The sequence below is a fragment of the Muntiacus reevesi genome, chromosome 3 (assembly GCF_963930625.1).
Source record: "Muntiacus reevesi chromosome 3, mMunRee1.1, whole genome shotgun sequence".
NCBI lineage: Eukaryota > Metazoa > Chordata > Mammalia > Artiodactyla > Cervidae > Muntiacus > Muntiacus reevesi.
In genome coordinates, this window is record NC_089251.1 from 32,209,889 (window position 1) to 32,227,790 (window position 17,902).

Consider the following 17,902-nt stretch of genomic DNA (forward strand, 5'->3'; position numbering starts at 1 on the left):
GCTGTTTTACAGCTCCAAGACTTTGTGGCTGCTATACTTTTATCTTGGATGCACCCATCCCTTCTGTCCGGCACCCCAAGCCTCTGGCTCCCTCTTCAAACTTCTAATCCTTTTGTTGGTGTGTCTCCTCTTCCATGCAGCCTTCCTTGACTTCCTCAGAAGACCTGATCCTGGTCCCTCTCCATATGCACATCTCCTATCTCCTGCGACTATCTACTTACTGTCTGTCTCCAAATGCAGACGGAAAGCCTCCTAGAGACAGGGACAAATAGTGTCACCCCAATGCTCCTAGGACCCAGGACAGGGTGGAGGAAAGACCAGATGTCAGAGGAGGAGGCTAATCTAGGATGGGTCTGCCCCTTCAGGTTGACTGCGAGCACAGCCCATACAAAGGGCTCACTGTCCTCTGATTTTCTGTGGGCCCTGGAGTCTCCCGGACTCAGAACTTTCCTCTTCCCCCACTCCTCTTTCAACTTCAACTGCAGTTCACACCTGTCCCCAGCAAAGCTCTGTCCCCAGCAAAGCTCTGTCCCCTGCTTCTGTGAGGTGTGTTAGAGGCTGCATGCATGACCCATGCTCCTGGAGCCGCGTGGACCAGTACTGACCCAGCCACGCAGCTACTCACCCGGCTGGGAGTACACGGTTCCCACGTCCATTTTGAAGGACCCCACCAGGGTGCCGCTGCGCAGCAGGTTCTTGGAGTGAATCACCTTCCAGGCAGAACCACCAGCCGTTGATCAGGCGGAATGGGGCAGAGGCCGTGGGGCAGGGAAGGGCTGACTGATAGAGGGCCCCCCCCACCTCTTTCTGGAGAAGTGAGCTTCAGGTCAAGCAAGAGGGTGTCTGGCAGGGCAGGGGTATCTCTCTGAGGCTTAGTATCAGCCCCTTCTGCCTCGCCAGTGTTTTGCTGGCTGCCAGGTACAGGTGAGCAGGTTGTACACTGCACAGAACGATGTGGCTAATGGGGTGAGAGGGGCCCAACTCCAGCCTGTGCCTTGCTTGGCTGGCTGTGACTTTTTTTATGGCTGTGCCTTCTTATGGCTGGCCTGCCCAGACAGGGTGCCCTTTTCAAGGCTGCACAAAAGTACAGGTTGAGCTAAGAGCCCCACCTGCCGGGCACTGCTCCCCACTCACCGAGATCTTGATGATCTTGTCGAACATGACATCAGGAGAGACATGGAAGTCAAAGACGAAGTACTAGGGGGGAAAGACCCAGGCCTGCTGTCACTCGGCGGGCCAAGGCCCAGTGCCAGGCCCCTCTGTCCTGGCATTGCTGGTCTGCACCAGCCCATGCCCCCTGAGCCCCGAAGTTTGGATAAGTAGGAGGGGCAACAACTGGTCCCCTCTGATCACAGCTCTCAGGGGCAGTGAGGAGTCATGCGGCCCTGAGCACCTCATCGTTCTGAACCTCAGTTTCCTGAGCTGTCAAATGGACATAATGACACCCGCCCATGTAGAGTCTCATTATGAGGTTTGATGAGATACATGTAAGATACTGTAAGATACACTGTAGTTGTGTAGGTCCCATAGACATCACCATTAAACCACAAGGCTGCCTAGAAGATGCACCCCAAGTTTGGAGGTGTTAAAATGTAAAGTAAGCTGAGACTTAAAACTGAGAGCTGATGAACTTAATCTGCTATAAACACAAATGCTGGGGGCATGATCGGTCCTCTCCAGCTGGGAGCTGCCACTCATGGTTGCTGTGTCGGCCCAAGTCTCCTGGCCTCTGGGTGCAGGCCCTGGGGACGAGAGTGTGGGCAGCAAGCAGAGGGCCTGCTGCTTTGGTGAACTCAAGGGCAGGGAGATGGAAGAAATGTTGAAGTGCTTGGAGTAAAGGAGGAGAATCTGTTCCAGCTGCTGGGGGCACACACTAGATCACTGTGGGTAAAAGTGCAGTTTTAGAGCCATGTAGCCTGAGCTTTCACTGTTGGGCCAATCGCTTCCTTTTCTGAATCTCAGTTTACACCTCTGTGATGGGGGATAATGAACCAGGGCCTCCAAATGGAACCACTCTGGGGCGGCATTCTTGTCATTGCTGGGAGGCGTGATTGTTAATCTAAATATGATGACCTGGGTCAAGGAACTTCCCTGGGGATCCAGTGGCTAAGACTCTATGCTCCCAATGCAGGGGGCCTGGGTTTGATCACTGTTCAGGGAACTAGATCCCACATGCCACAACTAGAGATCCTGAGTGCTGCAACTAAGACCTGCTGTTTAGTTGCTAAGTGGTGTCCGACTCTTTTGCGACCCTATGGACTGTAGTACGCCAAGCTCCTCTGTCCATGGGATTCTCCGGGCAAAAATACTGGAGTGGGTTGCCATTTCCTTCTCCAGGGGATCTTCTTTACCCAGGGATCGAACCCAAGTCTCCTGCATCTCCTGCATTGGCAGGTGGATTCTTTTCCACTGTGCCACCTGGGAAGCCCCAGATATAAATACAGAGCTTGGGAAATGGTTTCTAGGCTGGAACTAGGAGGTGTCCTGTTTGCAGCTCCCACGTTGCCAGTCATGAGCCTGGCGCAGAGCAGAGGCCTAGTGTATCTCTGTTTCATCTATTGGATAAATATCCATTCAGAAAAGTGTTACCAAAGCCCTCCAGGTACAAGGCAGACCCTGGAGTGGGCTACAGTGATGCAGGAGATCAGGAGCCTCCTCCTGGGTTGGATATGAAGGACCAAATGCAATACAGGGATGTTATTGTCAGAGAGGGAAATGCCCTGACGTCTGACCTAGAGAATACATTTGAGTTGGGCCCTGCAGAGTGAGTAGGAGTTTTCTAGGGAGCCACCAAGTGGGAGATCAGTTCTGTTTCCTTGGAAGGAGGAAGCCACTTGAATGAAACATGAGGTGCATGGACCTGGTGCAAGGTGAGCTCTCCAGTAAGCCAGACAGGCCTCCACACTATCAAATAACTGTGGAAGGCTGTGGGGGCCCTGTCTCCGTATCTGTTAGGGAAAAATAGACCTTATCTAGGCCGGAGGCTTTTCCAGTCGGGGATGTGTCCTGACCTAAGGTCAGAGATGTTGAGCCTGAGTTTCCTGACTCCTGGGAAGGTTGCCACATGGGGCCTAGGGGGTCCAGAACAGCAGTGTCCCCAGCCTGGGACCTGCAGGAAACCAGCTATGAGAGTGGGGCCTCTCTGTGATTGCTTTGGAGACTTCAGTCAGGCCCTGGCCTCAGCCTGGGTCCCTGTGAAGGGCAGAGACAGGCCTGGGTTTTACTTCTGCAGGTTCCCCGCTGGGGCCTCCCACAGTTTCCAGAGAGATGCCCCCACCTCCGAGTAGCAGACCCTCACCACACCCAGGATGGACACTGAGATGCGGGATGCCCATGCCTCGGTAGGGCCAGCCTGGCACAGCCCACTGCCTGGAGCCACTGAGAAGCAGCCTGGAGGCCCCTCCCGGAAAGGGAGGGCCAGAGTGGCCAGGCCAGTGACTTCTGGGTTAGGCTGGTGTGTGCTCAGGTATCTGAGGGGCACGCTTCACCACAGCTGATTAAGATGGGCCCCTCCCTGGAGCCCAGACTCAGAGGCTGTGTCCGATGGGGCGGGGGGTGGCCATCTGAGATGGCAGACAGAGCGCAGTGGGTAGAGGCAGAACAGTCTGGGCCCTGCTCTGTCTATAATACTCTCTGTGATCTCAGCCCTTTTCATAGCGTGGCCTCAGTCTCCTCTGTAAGGTGGGGAGACTGAACTAGAACTGAGATTCTGTAACTTTAATGTGGCCTTAGACAGCTGCAACGAACAGCAGTGGGGACCAGGCCTTTCCCCTCCCACTCCCCAAGCGTCACAGCCAGTGGTCTGGAAGGACCTCGCAGAGATTCAGGCACCCAGGATGGCAGCTGAGCAGAAAGTGTGCACACACAGAACTTGACTCTGGCACTTGGCACCTGGGCCAGGTCTTTCTCCAGGAGCCTCAATATCCCTTGTATAAAATGGGATTGATGGTGACAACTTCTGATAGCATGAGAGTCAGAAGAGATGATGCACCTACAGCATTTAGAAGAGCACCCCGCACACAGCAAGCGCTCATTAATGGTTCTAGTGCCCCATGGGCCAGGGCTGGAAGGAGGCTGCCCTGCCCCAGAGCTCTGGCTGGGGAAAGAGCTGGGATCTGGCCTCACACGGTGTGAGGTTCACTTACTGGCACTGGTGGGAGCAACACTGGGGAGGACAGGGGCTGGCTTCCTTTCAGAGGGTGGACCCTGGCCAGACCAGGGTCAGGCTGGGTCTGGACTGGAGGTTCAGAAGACGTGGCACTCAGCATGCTGGGGGTTATAACAGGTGGACCAAGGTCACCTGGCTGGTAGACCTTTGTGACTTTTTGAGTCCCAGCTTCTCCTATTGGCCCGATGGGGCTGGGGCCCAGGCTCTGCCACAGTTTGGAGGACTCTTCCCCACCCAGGGCCCCAGGGCTGACCTCATTATAGTACGGGCAGTTAGTGGACTCCTTCATGGAGGTGTACTTCTTGTCGTCGCCCACCTCCACACACACCACGGGGTCCATGTTCAAGCCCACCAGCTGTCGAGCCTCAATGACTGTGATGCTGACCTGTAGGCAGGAAAGAGGGGAGATGAGAAGGAAAGCCCGTGAACTTGGAGCAGGTTTTGCAGGAGTCAGAGCCTGGTTGGTACCAGTCTGAGCACTGCTGAATCTGCTGGTGATCCTGGGTCTCTCCCCACCAAGCCTCAGTGCCCTCATTTATAAAGAAGGGAGTGAAATGGATCACCTCCAAGTAGGTGTGCACCAGAATTACCACGGGGAGGGGAAGGAGGAGGGTGAGAGGAAGGAGGCAGGGTGGTGGTTAAAGACCCTGAGGCCCCTACACCACACTCCAGACCAACGCAACTCAATCTTGGGAGGGGATGGGGAAGTGTTGTCCAGCATCTGTATTTTTAAAGCTCACTGGCATCAATGGTCCTGCCGCAAAGAGGGCTGCAAACTCACTCCCACCCACCGAGATTTTGTGCACTCAAGAATTAAGCTTTCTAAGTCTCCATTAACATGCACTTAGTTTTCATTTGAGTCCTGCAAGCCTCTGCTATCTCTTTTTTTTTATTACTGGAATTTGGCCCCTTTCCTTATTCCTGGTTTCCCTTCCTTTAATTTCTTTGAGTGCCCAGTAAGGTTTTAGTGCCCAGCTGGAGCACATTTTTTTTGTCTTGATATTTGTATGTTGTGTGCAGCTGGTATTTTTTCAGTGGTGTCCACCTCTCTGGAATCGTACTTCTATACTAGGAAGTCATTTTTCAGTTGTTCATCCATTCGACAAATATTTGCATATACATACAGAGAGAGAGACGTGTGTATATGTATGCATGTGTGCATAGTTTTCCTGAACTCTCATTTTAAGCCATCAGTTGTTGCTTGAATCTGGAGCTCTCAAGCTCCACTAGGGTGGCCATGATAAATAGGAAGACTGGGGGGTTCCTGAAATGACAATGAGCCTCAGTTTTCTCAGCTGTAAGCGGAGACACCTCCTATCCATAAATTTGCCTTAGGTTTGAATGAGATAATGTTCATCGAAGTGCCTTGTAAACTTTTGAAAGTCTAGAAGATGTGAGATCTTGTTATAAATGGCTTCTCAATAGAATTTACCTTCAGCTAATTGGTTGGGTCCCAGGCAGGTAGGGTCGTGTGTGACGCTTAAGTCTCTGGAACTTGCATTTTAACAAAATAGCCTATGCTGACCTAGTATTAGCATTTCCCTCAGCACTCTTCTAATGAAACCGTATGAGTTGCTTTTTATGCTTCTCATCTTGGAAAGTTGGTATTTTAATTGCTGTGCTTTGATGCAACTGCTAAATATGCTTTTTACTCAAGAGAATTATTTTTCCTTTTCATGAAAAAGAATAGCCTTGAAAATTATCTTCCACTGCGCCCATCAAAGTCTTATAAATATTCTGAAGGCCAAGAAAAATCCATGCATTAAAACTAATTATGTTAAAAAAAAATAGAAACCCTGATGACAACAAGAACATTGCCAAGCAAGTATACAGAACTAGAAACTGAATATTTACTAATTGAAGTAACACTTGAACTATGAAAGCAAGCATTTCTATGTGAACTTGAGGCTTTAAATGGAATGGAACTGAGAATATGGAGCTCTGAAGCAGTTTACCATTTCTTCAGGGAGCTAAAAGCAAAATAGAGCCCTTCTGAGAAGTTTACTTCTCAGAGAAGAGAGTAAACAGACACTAGAAGTCCTCCCAGAGCATTCTTTGCATAGTAGTTTATAGAGTTTTAAACTCTGTGAAACTTTTTTTACCAAAGAGATTTTTTTTTTTTTTAAATTTCATTTCCCCCCCAACAACTAACCAATCCCCTCTCCTCCGTAAAAAAACGAAAAGAAAGTATTTTCAAGACTAGTAACTCAAGACTAGGAAGTAGACAAACACAGTGTTGGCCTAATAAGGTACTAAAGAGATGCCATCAGGAGGTTCATCCTTGCAATGTGAGAAGTTGATTGGCTTCTCTGTTTTTCATCCAGAGACCCAGCCATCATGACAGCCTTTCTGCCCCCTAGTCCTCTTCAGGAGTAGAGGACTCCTGTCTTTCCGTGATGGAAGAGGAAGAGGCAAATACAGCCACAAAGGGACCAACAGACCAGCTAACCAAGGAAACTCTTGGTGACTGACTATTACATCTTCTTCTTTCTTTCTTTATTTATTTTTTTTATTTTATTAGTTGGAGGCTTATCCCAAGATAAAGGACACGACCCCCAGGTGGCTTCATGAAAGTCATCACCAGGAACAATGCTAAGTGTAAACCTGTACCTCTGTCTTGGGAGAACCCATGAGTCACGGTGCTCTCTGGCCTGCTCCTGAGGGATCAGATAGGGCTGTAAGAACATGGGTGGTAGAACTGCCATATGACCCAGCAATCCCACTTCTGGGCATACACACCGAGGAAACCAGATCGGAAAGAGACACGTGCACCCCAATGTTCATCGCAGCACTGTTTATAATAGCCAGGACATGGAAGCAACCGAGATGCCCATCAGCAGATGAATGGATAAGGAAGCTGTGGTACATATACACCATGGAATATTACTCAGCCATTAAAAAGAATTCATTTGAATCAGTTCTAATGAGATAGATGAAACTGGAGCCCATTATACAGAGTGAAGTAAGCCAGAAAGATAAAGAACATTACAGCATACTAACACATATATATGGAATTTAGAAAAATGGTAATGATAACCCTATATGCAAAACAGAAAAAGAGACACAGATGTACAGAACAGACTTTTGGACTCTGTGGGAGAAGGCGAGGGTGGGATGTTTCGAGAGAACAGCATCGAAACATGTATATTATCTATAGTGAAACAGATCACCAGCCCAGGTTGGATGCATGAGACAAGTGCTTGGGCCTGGTGCACTGGGAAGACCCAGAGGGATTGGGTAGAGAGGGAGGTGGGAGGGGGGATCGGGATCGGGAATACATGTAAATCCATGGCTGATTCATGTCAATGTAAAAAAAAAAAAAGAACATGGGTGGGAGCTTGAGATGAGATTAGTGCTGCTCTCCTGAAACATCCTTTACTTTCTCTTGTCTCCAGGTGACAGGGATGTGATATGTTCAGTTGTGTGTTTTGAGAAGACCATTCCAGTGGTGGTGTAGAGGATGGTGTGGAGGAAGCAATATGAAGACAGGGAGACCAGATAGGAAGTAGGTGCCATATTTTGTTTGAACTGGGGAGATGACATGGGGATGAAAACTGGAGAGATGTTTGGAGGTGACAATGTATATGATCTTGGTGCCAGGAAGAGAGGGTACAGTTCAAGACTCCATGATCCACCAAGAACATGTCTGCCAAGTGCCACGCTTTGCCCACTCTGATGGGCAAACTGCATATTCCCAAGGAGGAAGCCGTGGCTTCTCGCTTTTGAGATATAATCAGGAAAGGGTTGACATATAACATGCATTCTAAAAAGCAGAGACATTACTTTGCCAACAAAAGTCCGTCTAGTCAAGGCTATGATTTTTCCAGTAGTCATGTATGGATGTGAGAGTTGGACTATAAAGAAAGCTGAGCGCTGAAAAGTTCATGCTTTTGAACTGCGGTGTTGGAAAAGACTCTTGAGAGCCCCTTGGACTGCAGGGAGATCCAACCAGTCCATCCGAAAGGAGATCAGTCCTGGCTGTTCATTGGAAGGACTGATGTTGAAGCTGAAACTCCAGTACATTGGCCACCTAATGCAAAGAGCTGACTCACTGGAAAAGACCCTGATACTGGGAAAGATTGAAGGCAGGAGGAGAAGGGGACGACAGAGGATGAGATGGTTGGATGGCATCACTGACTCAATGGACATGAGTTTGGGTAAACTCCAGGAGTTGGTGATGGACAGGGAGGCCTGGCGTGCTGCGGTCCATGGGGTCGCAAAGGTCGGGCACAACTGAGTGACTGAACTGACTGACTGAAACAGAAGAAACAAAGGGCCTTGGGACCTCATTTCAGAGCTACCCAATCTTTAGGATGGTTCTCAGCCCTGGAGATCATTTCTGGATCTGAGTTCAGCTAAGTCCCTCTGGCTGAGGTCTTTCTAAATTGGCAAAGCCAAGTTCTCCGAGAGAGTGAAGTCTTTCTGATAGGTTTTCTTGCTTTATACGTTGCACTCATTGAAAGCAAGAATAATCCCACATTTTCACCCTCACAGCTCTCTCTCCAAGTCTGTTAACACTTACAGTTGAGATGTGAACCAACCTATCAGGGAATGCTGTGTTACCAGGTTAAACATGAATACAACTGCTTTGTTCAGTTTAGAATGTTTACAAAGTCTTCAGAGGCAGACTATCTAGTCCACTTAATAAAAGTCTCTGGCAGGAAGCAGTTCGAGAGAGCTTTTGAAAACACGCACTAGGCAGTAAGCTAAAGATGAAAAGAGACCAGAGGGAGAGATGGTCCCCAATTATTTGTTCTGATGATGGGATAGGACACCCGCAGGACTGACCTTTGTTTCTAGCTTTGAATAACTGCGTAACCTGGGGCAAGCTCCTTATCTACCCTGGGCCTCAGTTTCTCACCTATGAACTATAGTAATACCGATGTTTGGGTGGTTGTTAAGATTATATTAAAACTTAAACAGTTACACTAGTTACAACAATAACAATGGCACCATTTTCTATGTGCCCTTATGTGGCAGACTGGTGACACTGTGGAGGGAACGGTATCTGACTATGAGGGTCTTTGTTCTTTGGAATTTTTTCTCTTCTCAGCTTGGAGTATAGCCCCGAGCCCAGTGTCCTGGAAAAGCCCTCAGAAGTGTTAGAATGTTCTATGCTTGGGTTTTGGCAGAGAAGTGAGGAGGTGACATTCCCAAATGTCCTAGGAGCTCAGTGGTGTGACGCTGTCTGAAACCACAGGGGCAGGTCTACTTGACAGGGTGAATTTTCTTTTTTTTTTGGACAGGGTGAATTTTCAAGCCCCTGGGAAGATGGTCACCAACTGAATGGAAACAAACTGAAGCAAGGATTCAGGGAGACAAGGTGTGTCCTTGAGGATATATGACCAGATGCACCTGCTACAGAGAAAGGTGGTTGTCTAGTCCTAAATATCCTCTCCTGAGTGAGGTGAGGTCAGCTGCCCTTAAGGAAGGGTGCATGAGGCCTGGGAAGTCAAAGATCAAACCCTGACACAAGAAAAGGTATTCTGATTCTGGCGCCTGGCATTGGACCTAGGCAGGAAGTGCAAAGGCATTCAGGTGGGGTCTCCTGAAGGCTCTAACTCCCCTGACCAGCCAGCACTCTCACTCAATTCTAGGAATGCCCAGCAGCCTTTCACAGCAGCTGGTCCTTGTTAGCCCCTAAGGGAGGGTCCAGAGGAATGCGTGATCCTTGGACCCTTCTTGTTTGCAGTTTATAAATAAGTACTAGGTGATTCCGGTTTTTATGTTAGCCTATCCCTGGTGGCTCAGACGGTAAAGCGTCTGCCTGCAATGTGGGAGACCTGGGTTCAATCCCTGGGTCGGGAAGATCCCCTGGAGAAGGAAATGGTACCCACTCCAGTACTCTTGCCTGGAAGATCCCATGGACAGAGAGCCTGGTAGGCTACAGTCCATGGGGTTGCAAAGAGTCAGACATGACTGAGCGACTTCACTTTCACTGTGAGTTATGTTAGTGTAACTCAGTCTCCCAGGCTCCAATTAACTCTGGGAGAAGAGACAAAATTGAGGGTGTGGCCCTGCAAAGCTGCAGATGAGGCCTGGAGCTGGGAGGGCTACAATGCGGCCCTCTGCCCATGTGGCACTCTCCCCATAGCTCCCAGCCATGCCCCACCCCACTTGCATTGGTGGCCACATTAGCAAGCTCACAGCTGCAAATCTCTCCAGATCTCAGCCATTTGGTCTCCAGTTTTAGAAACACACAAATAAAAAAATTAAGTGTTAATTTCAGAAAATACAGAGAAGCAAAAAGAAGGAAAAAATCCCCCCATTCTCAGCATCTATAGATAGCCAGGATTGACATTACTTCTGGCATTAAAATAATACAAAGCAGCAATTTAGAAAAAAATCACACCAAATAATCTATATTTCTTTCAGTTCAGTTCAGTTCAGTTCAGTCGCTTAGTCGTGTCTGACTCTTTGCGACCCCATGAATCGCAGCATGCCAGGCCTCCCTGTCCATCACAAACTCCTGGAGTTTACTCAAACCCATGTCCATCGAGTCGGTGATGCCATCAAGCCATCTCATCCTCTGTCGTCCCCTTCTCCTCCTGCCCCCAATCCCTCCCAGCATCAGGGTCTCTTCAAATGAGTCAACTCTTCGCATGAGGTGGCCAAAGTACTGGAGTTTCAACTTCAGCATCAGTCCTTCCAATGAACACCCAAGACTGATCTCCTTTAGGCTGGACTGGTTGGATCTCCTTGTAGTCCAAGGGACTCTCAAGAGTCTTCTCCAACACCACAGTTCAAAAGCATCAGTTTTTTGGTGCTCAGCTTTCTTCACAGTCCAACTCTCACATCCATACATGACCACTGGAAAAACTGTAGCCTTGACCAAACAGACCTTTGTTGGCAAAGTAATGTCTCTGCTTTTTAATATGCTATCTAGGTTGGTCATAACTTTCCTTCCAAGGAGTAAGCGTCTTTTAATTTCATGGCTGCAATCACCATATTTCTTTAGAGGCCCTTATTTTAAATGTTTTTGTGAAGTTCTTTGGTCTGTCTATGTTTTTTCTAAGTCCCTCTCACTTTATAAAGTCCATTACAAAATCCTAAGAGAGCTTTGATCAGCGTAAGCAGAGTTCAGACCCTCCTTTTTGGGTCTGTATCCTTCTACTTATGCCACTGTGTCCTTTTTGGGTCTCTCTCTCTCTACTTATGACACTGTGTCCACAGTGCTTGAACAGTAAGGAGATCAAACCAGTAAATCCTAAAGGAAATCCACCTTGAATATTCATTGGAAAGACTGATGCTGAAGCTGAAGCTCCAATACTTTGGCCACCTGATGCGAAGAGCCGACTCATTGGAAAAGACCCTCACACTGAGAAAGATCGAAGGCAAAAGGAGAAGAGCGGGGAAGAGGATGAGATGGTTAGATAGCATCATCGACTCAGTGGACATGAGTTTGAGCAAACTCCAGGAGACAGTGAAGGAGAGGGAAGCCTGATGTTCTGCGGTTCATAGGGTTGCAAAGAGTCGGACACGACTTAGCGACTGAACAACAACAACAATCAGTGCTTTCCAGGAACAAGCTTAATTTGGTAATTTATATTCAGCTTGTGGTTCTCCATGACCCCCAGAGTTCTCCATGCCTCCACAGAGTCTAAAACACTCATCTGGCCGGAACCACCTGTGAGAGACTCAGGAAGACAAGAGGACTCCTGCTGCCCCCACGTACCTGGTAGTCCATGGGCCGCCCGGCACTTGGCTCCATCTTGATGTCTGGCTTAGATCTGAGAAGGAGAATGTACTGTCAGACTGGGTGTGAGGGGACTGCTTGCAGGGGAGGAGGACACTGGCAGTGGTTAGACCTTGGAGAAGGGCCGAAGGACAGAGTCATGATTGTCAAACACTCCAGGACTGCCAAACAGAAAGGGGATTAGTGGTTCTCAGAGGCTCTAATAGAGAGGACTAACCAATGGCAGAAGTAAAAGGGGGCAGATCATTAGGTCAACAGACTCAAGTGTTGGGCAGCCCTGTGATTTCCCTTTGCCCGGAGGTATTCAATGACCTGGGAACAGCCCCCTGCCTTTGCAGGGAGGGAGGTGATGGAGATATCCAGGAAAAGAAGAAAGGGGCAAAGTTAGGAAGAAGCTGTCCATGGGCTCTGATTCTTCTCCACCCCAATTCCAAACATATCAAGTTAGGCCTGCCTGACCTGGTAAAGCCAACCAGGGCTGTGAGGTTCCTGCCCACTTACCGCTTGTTGGAGACATTGGTGGTGAGGGCTGTGACGGATGCTAGTGACACGGAGTCAGGGTCCAGCCCATCCCCCAGATGAATGGCCAGGCGATCAAAGTCCTCCATCTCCAGCACAGCTGGTTCATCTGGGGACGAGGGAGGACTAGTTAGGTGGACAGGATGGTGGGCTAGTGATGGTATTTCCTCTTTTGCTTTGGCGTCCAGGAAGTTAATAGTCAATTTCCAGGTTTACTTGGTGGCATCTAGCTAGAATGCTATAGTCTGCATATTTGCAGTGTTTCTGACCTAACAGAAACAGATCTTTAACAGATAATTGTATCTGGCCTTGTCTTTTAATTTTAATTGAATATAACTCATGCCTGGAGAAGGAAATGGCAACCCCCTCCAGTATTCTTGCTTGGGAACTCTCATAGATGGAGGAGCCTGGAAGGCTACAGTCCATGGGGTTGCAAGAGTCAGACATGACTAGTGACTAAACCACTGCCACAACTCACTTGTGCAAGTACTGAATATCCTTTGTGGAAGAAGGTCAGGAATAGAGAATCCAAACTTATGTATCTTATATCAATGTCTACCATTTACTGAGTGGCCACTACATGTCAGGCACAATGCTAGGCACTTTATACGCATATCTCTAGCTCTCATAATCTTCATAGTCATATCTTGCCAATATAGGTACTATTCTCATATCACAGACAAAGAAATTGAGACTCAGGAAGGAACTTATCTTTGTAAAATAGCTGATGGCCTTCAGAACCTAACCCTGTACTGATGTGTGTTAATCCAATGAGATGAAGGAATGACGATTCTGAGAAGCTACCCAAGGATGATGAGTTTGAGTCTCAGCCAGCAGCTCAACCCTCTCCAATCTAGGAAGGAGAAAGGCACAGCTGGAATATACACGGGGGAAAAAGAGGAGAGAGATTCTGGGACCAGTGGGCCACACGGGGGATGCTGGGAGAGAAGCCAGGAGCCCTGAGGATGGTGGACGTGGGATCCACAGACCTGGCGTAGAAAGCTACACACAGCTCCACGTACTTCCATTTCTCCCCTTAAACAGCTGTCGTGTCCCCTCACCAGTGCCACAGGCCACTCCAGCCTTCCAGGTCCACCCTGCTTCTCTCCCCCAAGGCGGCCCCTGCAGCCTCCTGAGAGGGAACTGGGTGAATGTTGGGCAGAGTCCTGCCATGGAGCCGGCATTCTCAGGATTCTGATTTTCCCCTAGAAACAGGGAATTGGCCAAATAATTTTCTTCCTTTTTTTTTTTTTTTTGTTATTCCATCCTCTGATTAAAAATCCTTAGGCTTCTGTGTGAAGAATGGAAGCAAAGAGGGCAGAAGGAGCCCACTAGACAGAGGTCTCTGCTGCTGCTGTTTCAGATCAGAGGAAATGCGGTCCCCACCGCCAGCCCTCGGAGCGCCCCCTTCCGGAGGACCACTCTCAGGGTTTCTCTGACAGCCAGTGGGAGGCCAGGCCCCTCCCAGGTGGCTCCTCCGGCCAATAGCAGGAGAGCCCACTGGGACGCTGCCCGCGGAGAGGAAGGGTTTCGTCCCTGTCAGGTGCGGGGAGAGGGGTGAACTAGACCTTGGTCAGGGGCACGCATCGTACCTCGTCTTTGCGGTTCCTCCTTGTGAGGCCGGTTCTTGCCGAGCTTCATGGCGGAGAACACGCTCCTCCCGGCTCTGTGAGGGGGCAGCCAGAATGAGGTGGAGGGAGATGGACGTCAGGAGGAAGACACACAGATGACAGAAGAGCAAAACCCGAGAGAACTCGTGAGGGAAAGGACGGTCCAAGCCCCAGCCCCTTACCTACTGGTCCCGAGATATCCTGGGGGCCAAACTTCCCAAGTTGGGAGCCCTGAAGGAGAACTAAGGCAGAGGAACCTCCGTCATATCCTCCTTCCCCATGCCTTCACACCATTAAGGAGCAGGTTGGGGAAGGTGACCACAAGAAGGTGGTCTTCAGGTGGAAAAAACCGTTTAAACTGGAGCCTGTCAGGGTCCTAATCCCAGCCCCCTCAGTTCAGTCTTAGAGCTCTGAGCTCCACCAGTGGGCAAGGCTCATCCTCTCCCACCGTGCGCTGTACTTTGGCTGGATGAAAAGAAAGTCAGACAATGAGAGACAAAGCCTCAAAACAGAAGGACAGGAACAGGACTCGGAGGGGCAGAGTTGATGAGCAGGTAGGAGGTGTGGTTGAAACTAGCTGCTTAGTTCTCAGACAGCCCTGGTACTCAAAGCCTGCCTTTGTGCCCTTGGATTCTCCTTGACCACCAGTGAAAAGGAGATGGGCCCTTTCCTGTCCCCACCTTTGGTCCTGGTTTTACCCTTTTTCCTGTCTCTTTTCACTCCAGGCAACCCCCGCCCCCCGACCTTCTGCCAACCTCCAGGAATGTATGGAAGGCTCCATAGGTCCTACCTCTTTCTGTGTTGGTCTGGCCTTGTGACCCCAGGTGAAGGGACTTGCAGTCAGGAGAGCTGAGGAAAGGGGGCAGGGGGTCCTTACTGTCCCTCCAGTGATGTCCCTGCAGCCGAGCTTGTGATCCTAACTCCAGGAGGGACCAGGAGTAGGACCAGCAGGGGGTAAATTGCAGTATTCCATTACCCTATCAATATTGCATGAGTTGGACACCTGACTCCCTGCACTTCCCATTCTCCCTCCTCCTGGCTCTGCCCCTGTCAACCTGGGCCCCATCCCTAGGTGGGGCAGGGTGCAGACTCTAACCCTGAGCTCACCTTAGCAGAGCCCACCCATCTTTGGGTCAGGCATCTGCCAGTGGAGGTTTGGCTATGGTTCCCCAAGAACTCCTGTTCTTTATTTTGGGTCATGTGAGATTCTGGAAAACCTTCTGTCCTTGTCGAGATGGCCTAGAAACTTCAAGCCCCTCTACTCAGTGTTGGGAAGCCAATCTCATCCCCCAAACCTGGCCCTAACCTAGCTACAGGCCTTTTCTTTACTCTTTCTATGCTCAGCCAGACATGGAGGAGTGTGTTAGGAGAGCAACTAAGAACCACTTCTTCATGTGGCACCAGTTCACAGTTTAGGAAACACTGGCATCTTCATGGTTTCCTAAAAAGGCATGAGGCAGGTGAAGGAAGATTGGGGTAACACTGATCTCTTTGCACTGTATAGCATCATGTTATCTGGGGCATATCAACAGGAGGAGAGGGAAATAAGTCACTCTAAAAAAAGAAAACCAATGCCTTTGGAATTATCTTTAAAAGTTTCTCCCCAATAAGAGACAATATAACTTTCCTTGAGCAACTAATCTGGGCCAGAGACTTTTCCAGATGTTTGCTGATTTCATCTTCACAGCAGCCCTGGGAGGGACTGCAGTCCCATATGTGCTGGGAGGGCCATATGCTTCTCCTCTTTCGACCCATGAGAAAACCTGAGGCTCAGAGAGTTGGGATGGAAGCTCCCGTCTCCCAGGGCGGCAGTACTTCCAACTGCATCCTTGATGCTGTAGGATCGCACTTCTCTGGGGGTGTGAATCCCACATCCTGACCATTGGGAATGGTGGTAGAAAGTCTTCAAGAACCAGTACAGCTTGCTGATGAGGAAAGATATCATCTTGAAGAGTCCCAGGGACCATGTTTACAGAGAGGGGACTCATGGAAAGATAATCTAAGCATCAATACATTTTGGGGAGAGAAGGCTATAAATATTAAATCACTGGTGACCTAACACTGAACAGATCAATGAGCCTGCTAAAAAACAGTCATAGGGTGGTGAGAAAAGAACCGTCTTGCCTGGCTTACAATGCACCATCCTATGAGATTTCTCCCTGCTTAGTGGCCTTCAGGGCAGGGGTGCCAGCCGTACTCTGACTCTGCAACAGGAGGTGAGCCTAGTAGGGCCCTGTCTCCGCTTCCTGTCTCAGTGTTTGGGTTTCCTTTCCTCCCAGCCTTGCTGCTATCCTGGATAACCGAGGAGTGCCCTGGAGGGCCCTGTGCTGACCATGTACAATCACTTCTTGGCCATTCCTGGGCTGTGTCATCCTTAGAGTCCCCAGCCCCGGTCCATGTGTGACCTACATGGTACCATCACACACAGTCTGCTCTAGCCACACAGTCTCCATCCCCCCACCTGGGGAGACACCTTAATGTCCCCCAGGAAAGTGCTTTGAGATGGTAGGTCAAAACCAGGTGTCAGGTCAGAGTAGGCCCTGCCTGGAGAAGCCAGCTACTCTACATCCTGGGATGGGAGGGATCTAGCCCTGCTGCCTGAGGCCCAGAGGAGGTTTGGGTGGCAGGGAATTGTGGATTTCTGATGCCGATCCCAAGGACCCACCCAAGTGGAAAAGGGCCTGGGGCTTCCCTTAGGCAGTTATGGCCCTTGAATTTTAAAGTCACTTTATTCCTTAAAACAAACATATTTGGAAGCAGACATTGAGACTTAAAAAAAAAATCTATATTCAACCCTTGTCTACCAGAAAGTGAAAGTGTTAGCTGCTCAGTCCTGCCTGACTCTTTGCGACCCTATGGATTGGGGCCCTCCAGGCTCTTCTGTTCTTGGGATTCTCCAGGCAAGAATACTGGAGTGGGTTGCCATTTCTTTCTCCAGGGGATCTTCCTAACCTAGGGATCGAACTAGGGTGTCCTGCATTGCAGGCAGACACTTAACCATCTGAGCCACCAGGGAAGCCTGACTGTTGTCTACTAGACCCTGAAGCAACTCAAAGAAGAAACTCCTCCCCCTAGACCTTGAATAATTTTAACTATCTCAAGTGGATAATCTCATTGATTGGACTCCTGTGTGTCTGGGAGTATCTCAAAATGGAGACATTCTTTAAAAAAATGCATAATGTGTAGATAAGTGTAATCCCCAGATTCTTACTATAGGCTCTGGACCTATTTGTTTCTCTTAGACCTGCTTTTCATTCCTGTGAACTGTGGGCAGTAGAGCATGATGTCATTGGCTATCACTACCCTTTGTAATTTTCTGATTGATGACACATCATAATTCACTATAGAAAAAGCTTTTGGGCTTCCCTGGTGGCTCAGTGGTAAAGAATCCATCTGCCAATGCAGGATACACGGGTTTGATCCCTGGTTCCAGGAAGATCCCACATGCTGCAGAGCAACTAAGCTGGTGTGCCTCAACTATTGAGCCTGTTCTCTAGAGCCCAGGAGCTGAAACTACTGAGCCCATGTGCTGAAACTACTGAAACCTGTGTGCCTTAGGGCCCGTGCTCTGCAACAAGAGAAGCCCCTGCAATGAGAAGCCCATACATCACAACTAGAGAGTAGCCCCCACTTGAAACAGCTAGAGAAAAGTCCTCACAGCAATGAAGACCCAGCACAGCCAAAAAAGTAATTTTTTAAAAAAGAAGCTTTGAAAAAAGAAAAAGAGAAAAAGCTTTTTCTGCTTATCAGTTCCCATAAAACAGCATGCCTGTTTCTCTTGGCAAAGGGTAAAGGTTATTTTTAAAATACATGTTAACTTAATCAGGGAATTTTAAAGATTACCCACTTTGAGTTAAAGATTTGGATTTCAAATTGTTGGTTAGGTTACTGATCTACTGGCCTACTGAT

At 49.0% G+C, this 17,902-nt stretch overlaps 1 protein-coding gene across 3 annotated transcripts in view; it reads right to left on the reverse strand.

The window, feature by feature from the left end:
- OTOF (otoferlin) overlaps window positions 1-17,902 on the reverse strand; it is a 90,351-nt gene that overhangs the window by 26,379 nt on the left and 46,070 nt on the right. For all 3 annotated transcript variants that reach the window (XM_065927211.1, XM_065927209.1, XM_065927210.1), the window contains 6 exons: window positions 13,976-14,049; window positions 12,366-12,492; window positions 11,844-11,898; window positions 4,422-4,553; window positions 1,135-1,197; window positions 626-710 (listed from right to left, as the gene is read on the reverse strand). In XM_065927211.1, coding sequence (XP_065783283.1) covers window positions 626-710; window positions 1,135-1,197; window positions 4,422-4,553; window positions 11,844-11,898; window positions 12,366-12,492; window positions 13,976-14,049 — 536 coding nt within the window. The remainder of the gene's footprint in view (window positions 1-625; window positions 711-1,134; window positions 1,198-4,421; window positions 4,554-11,843; window positions 11,899-12,365; window positions 12,493-13,975; window positions 14,050-17,902) is intronic.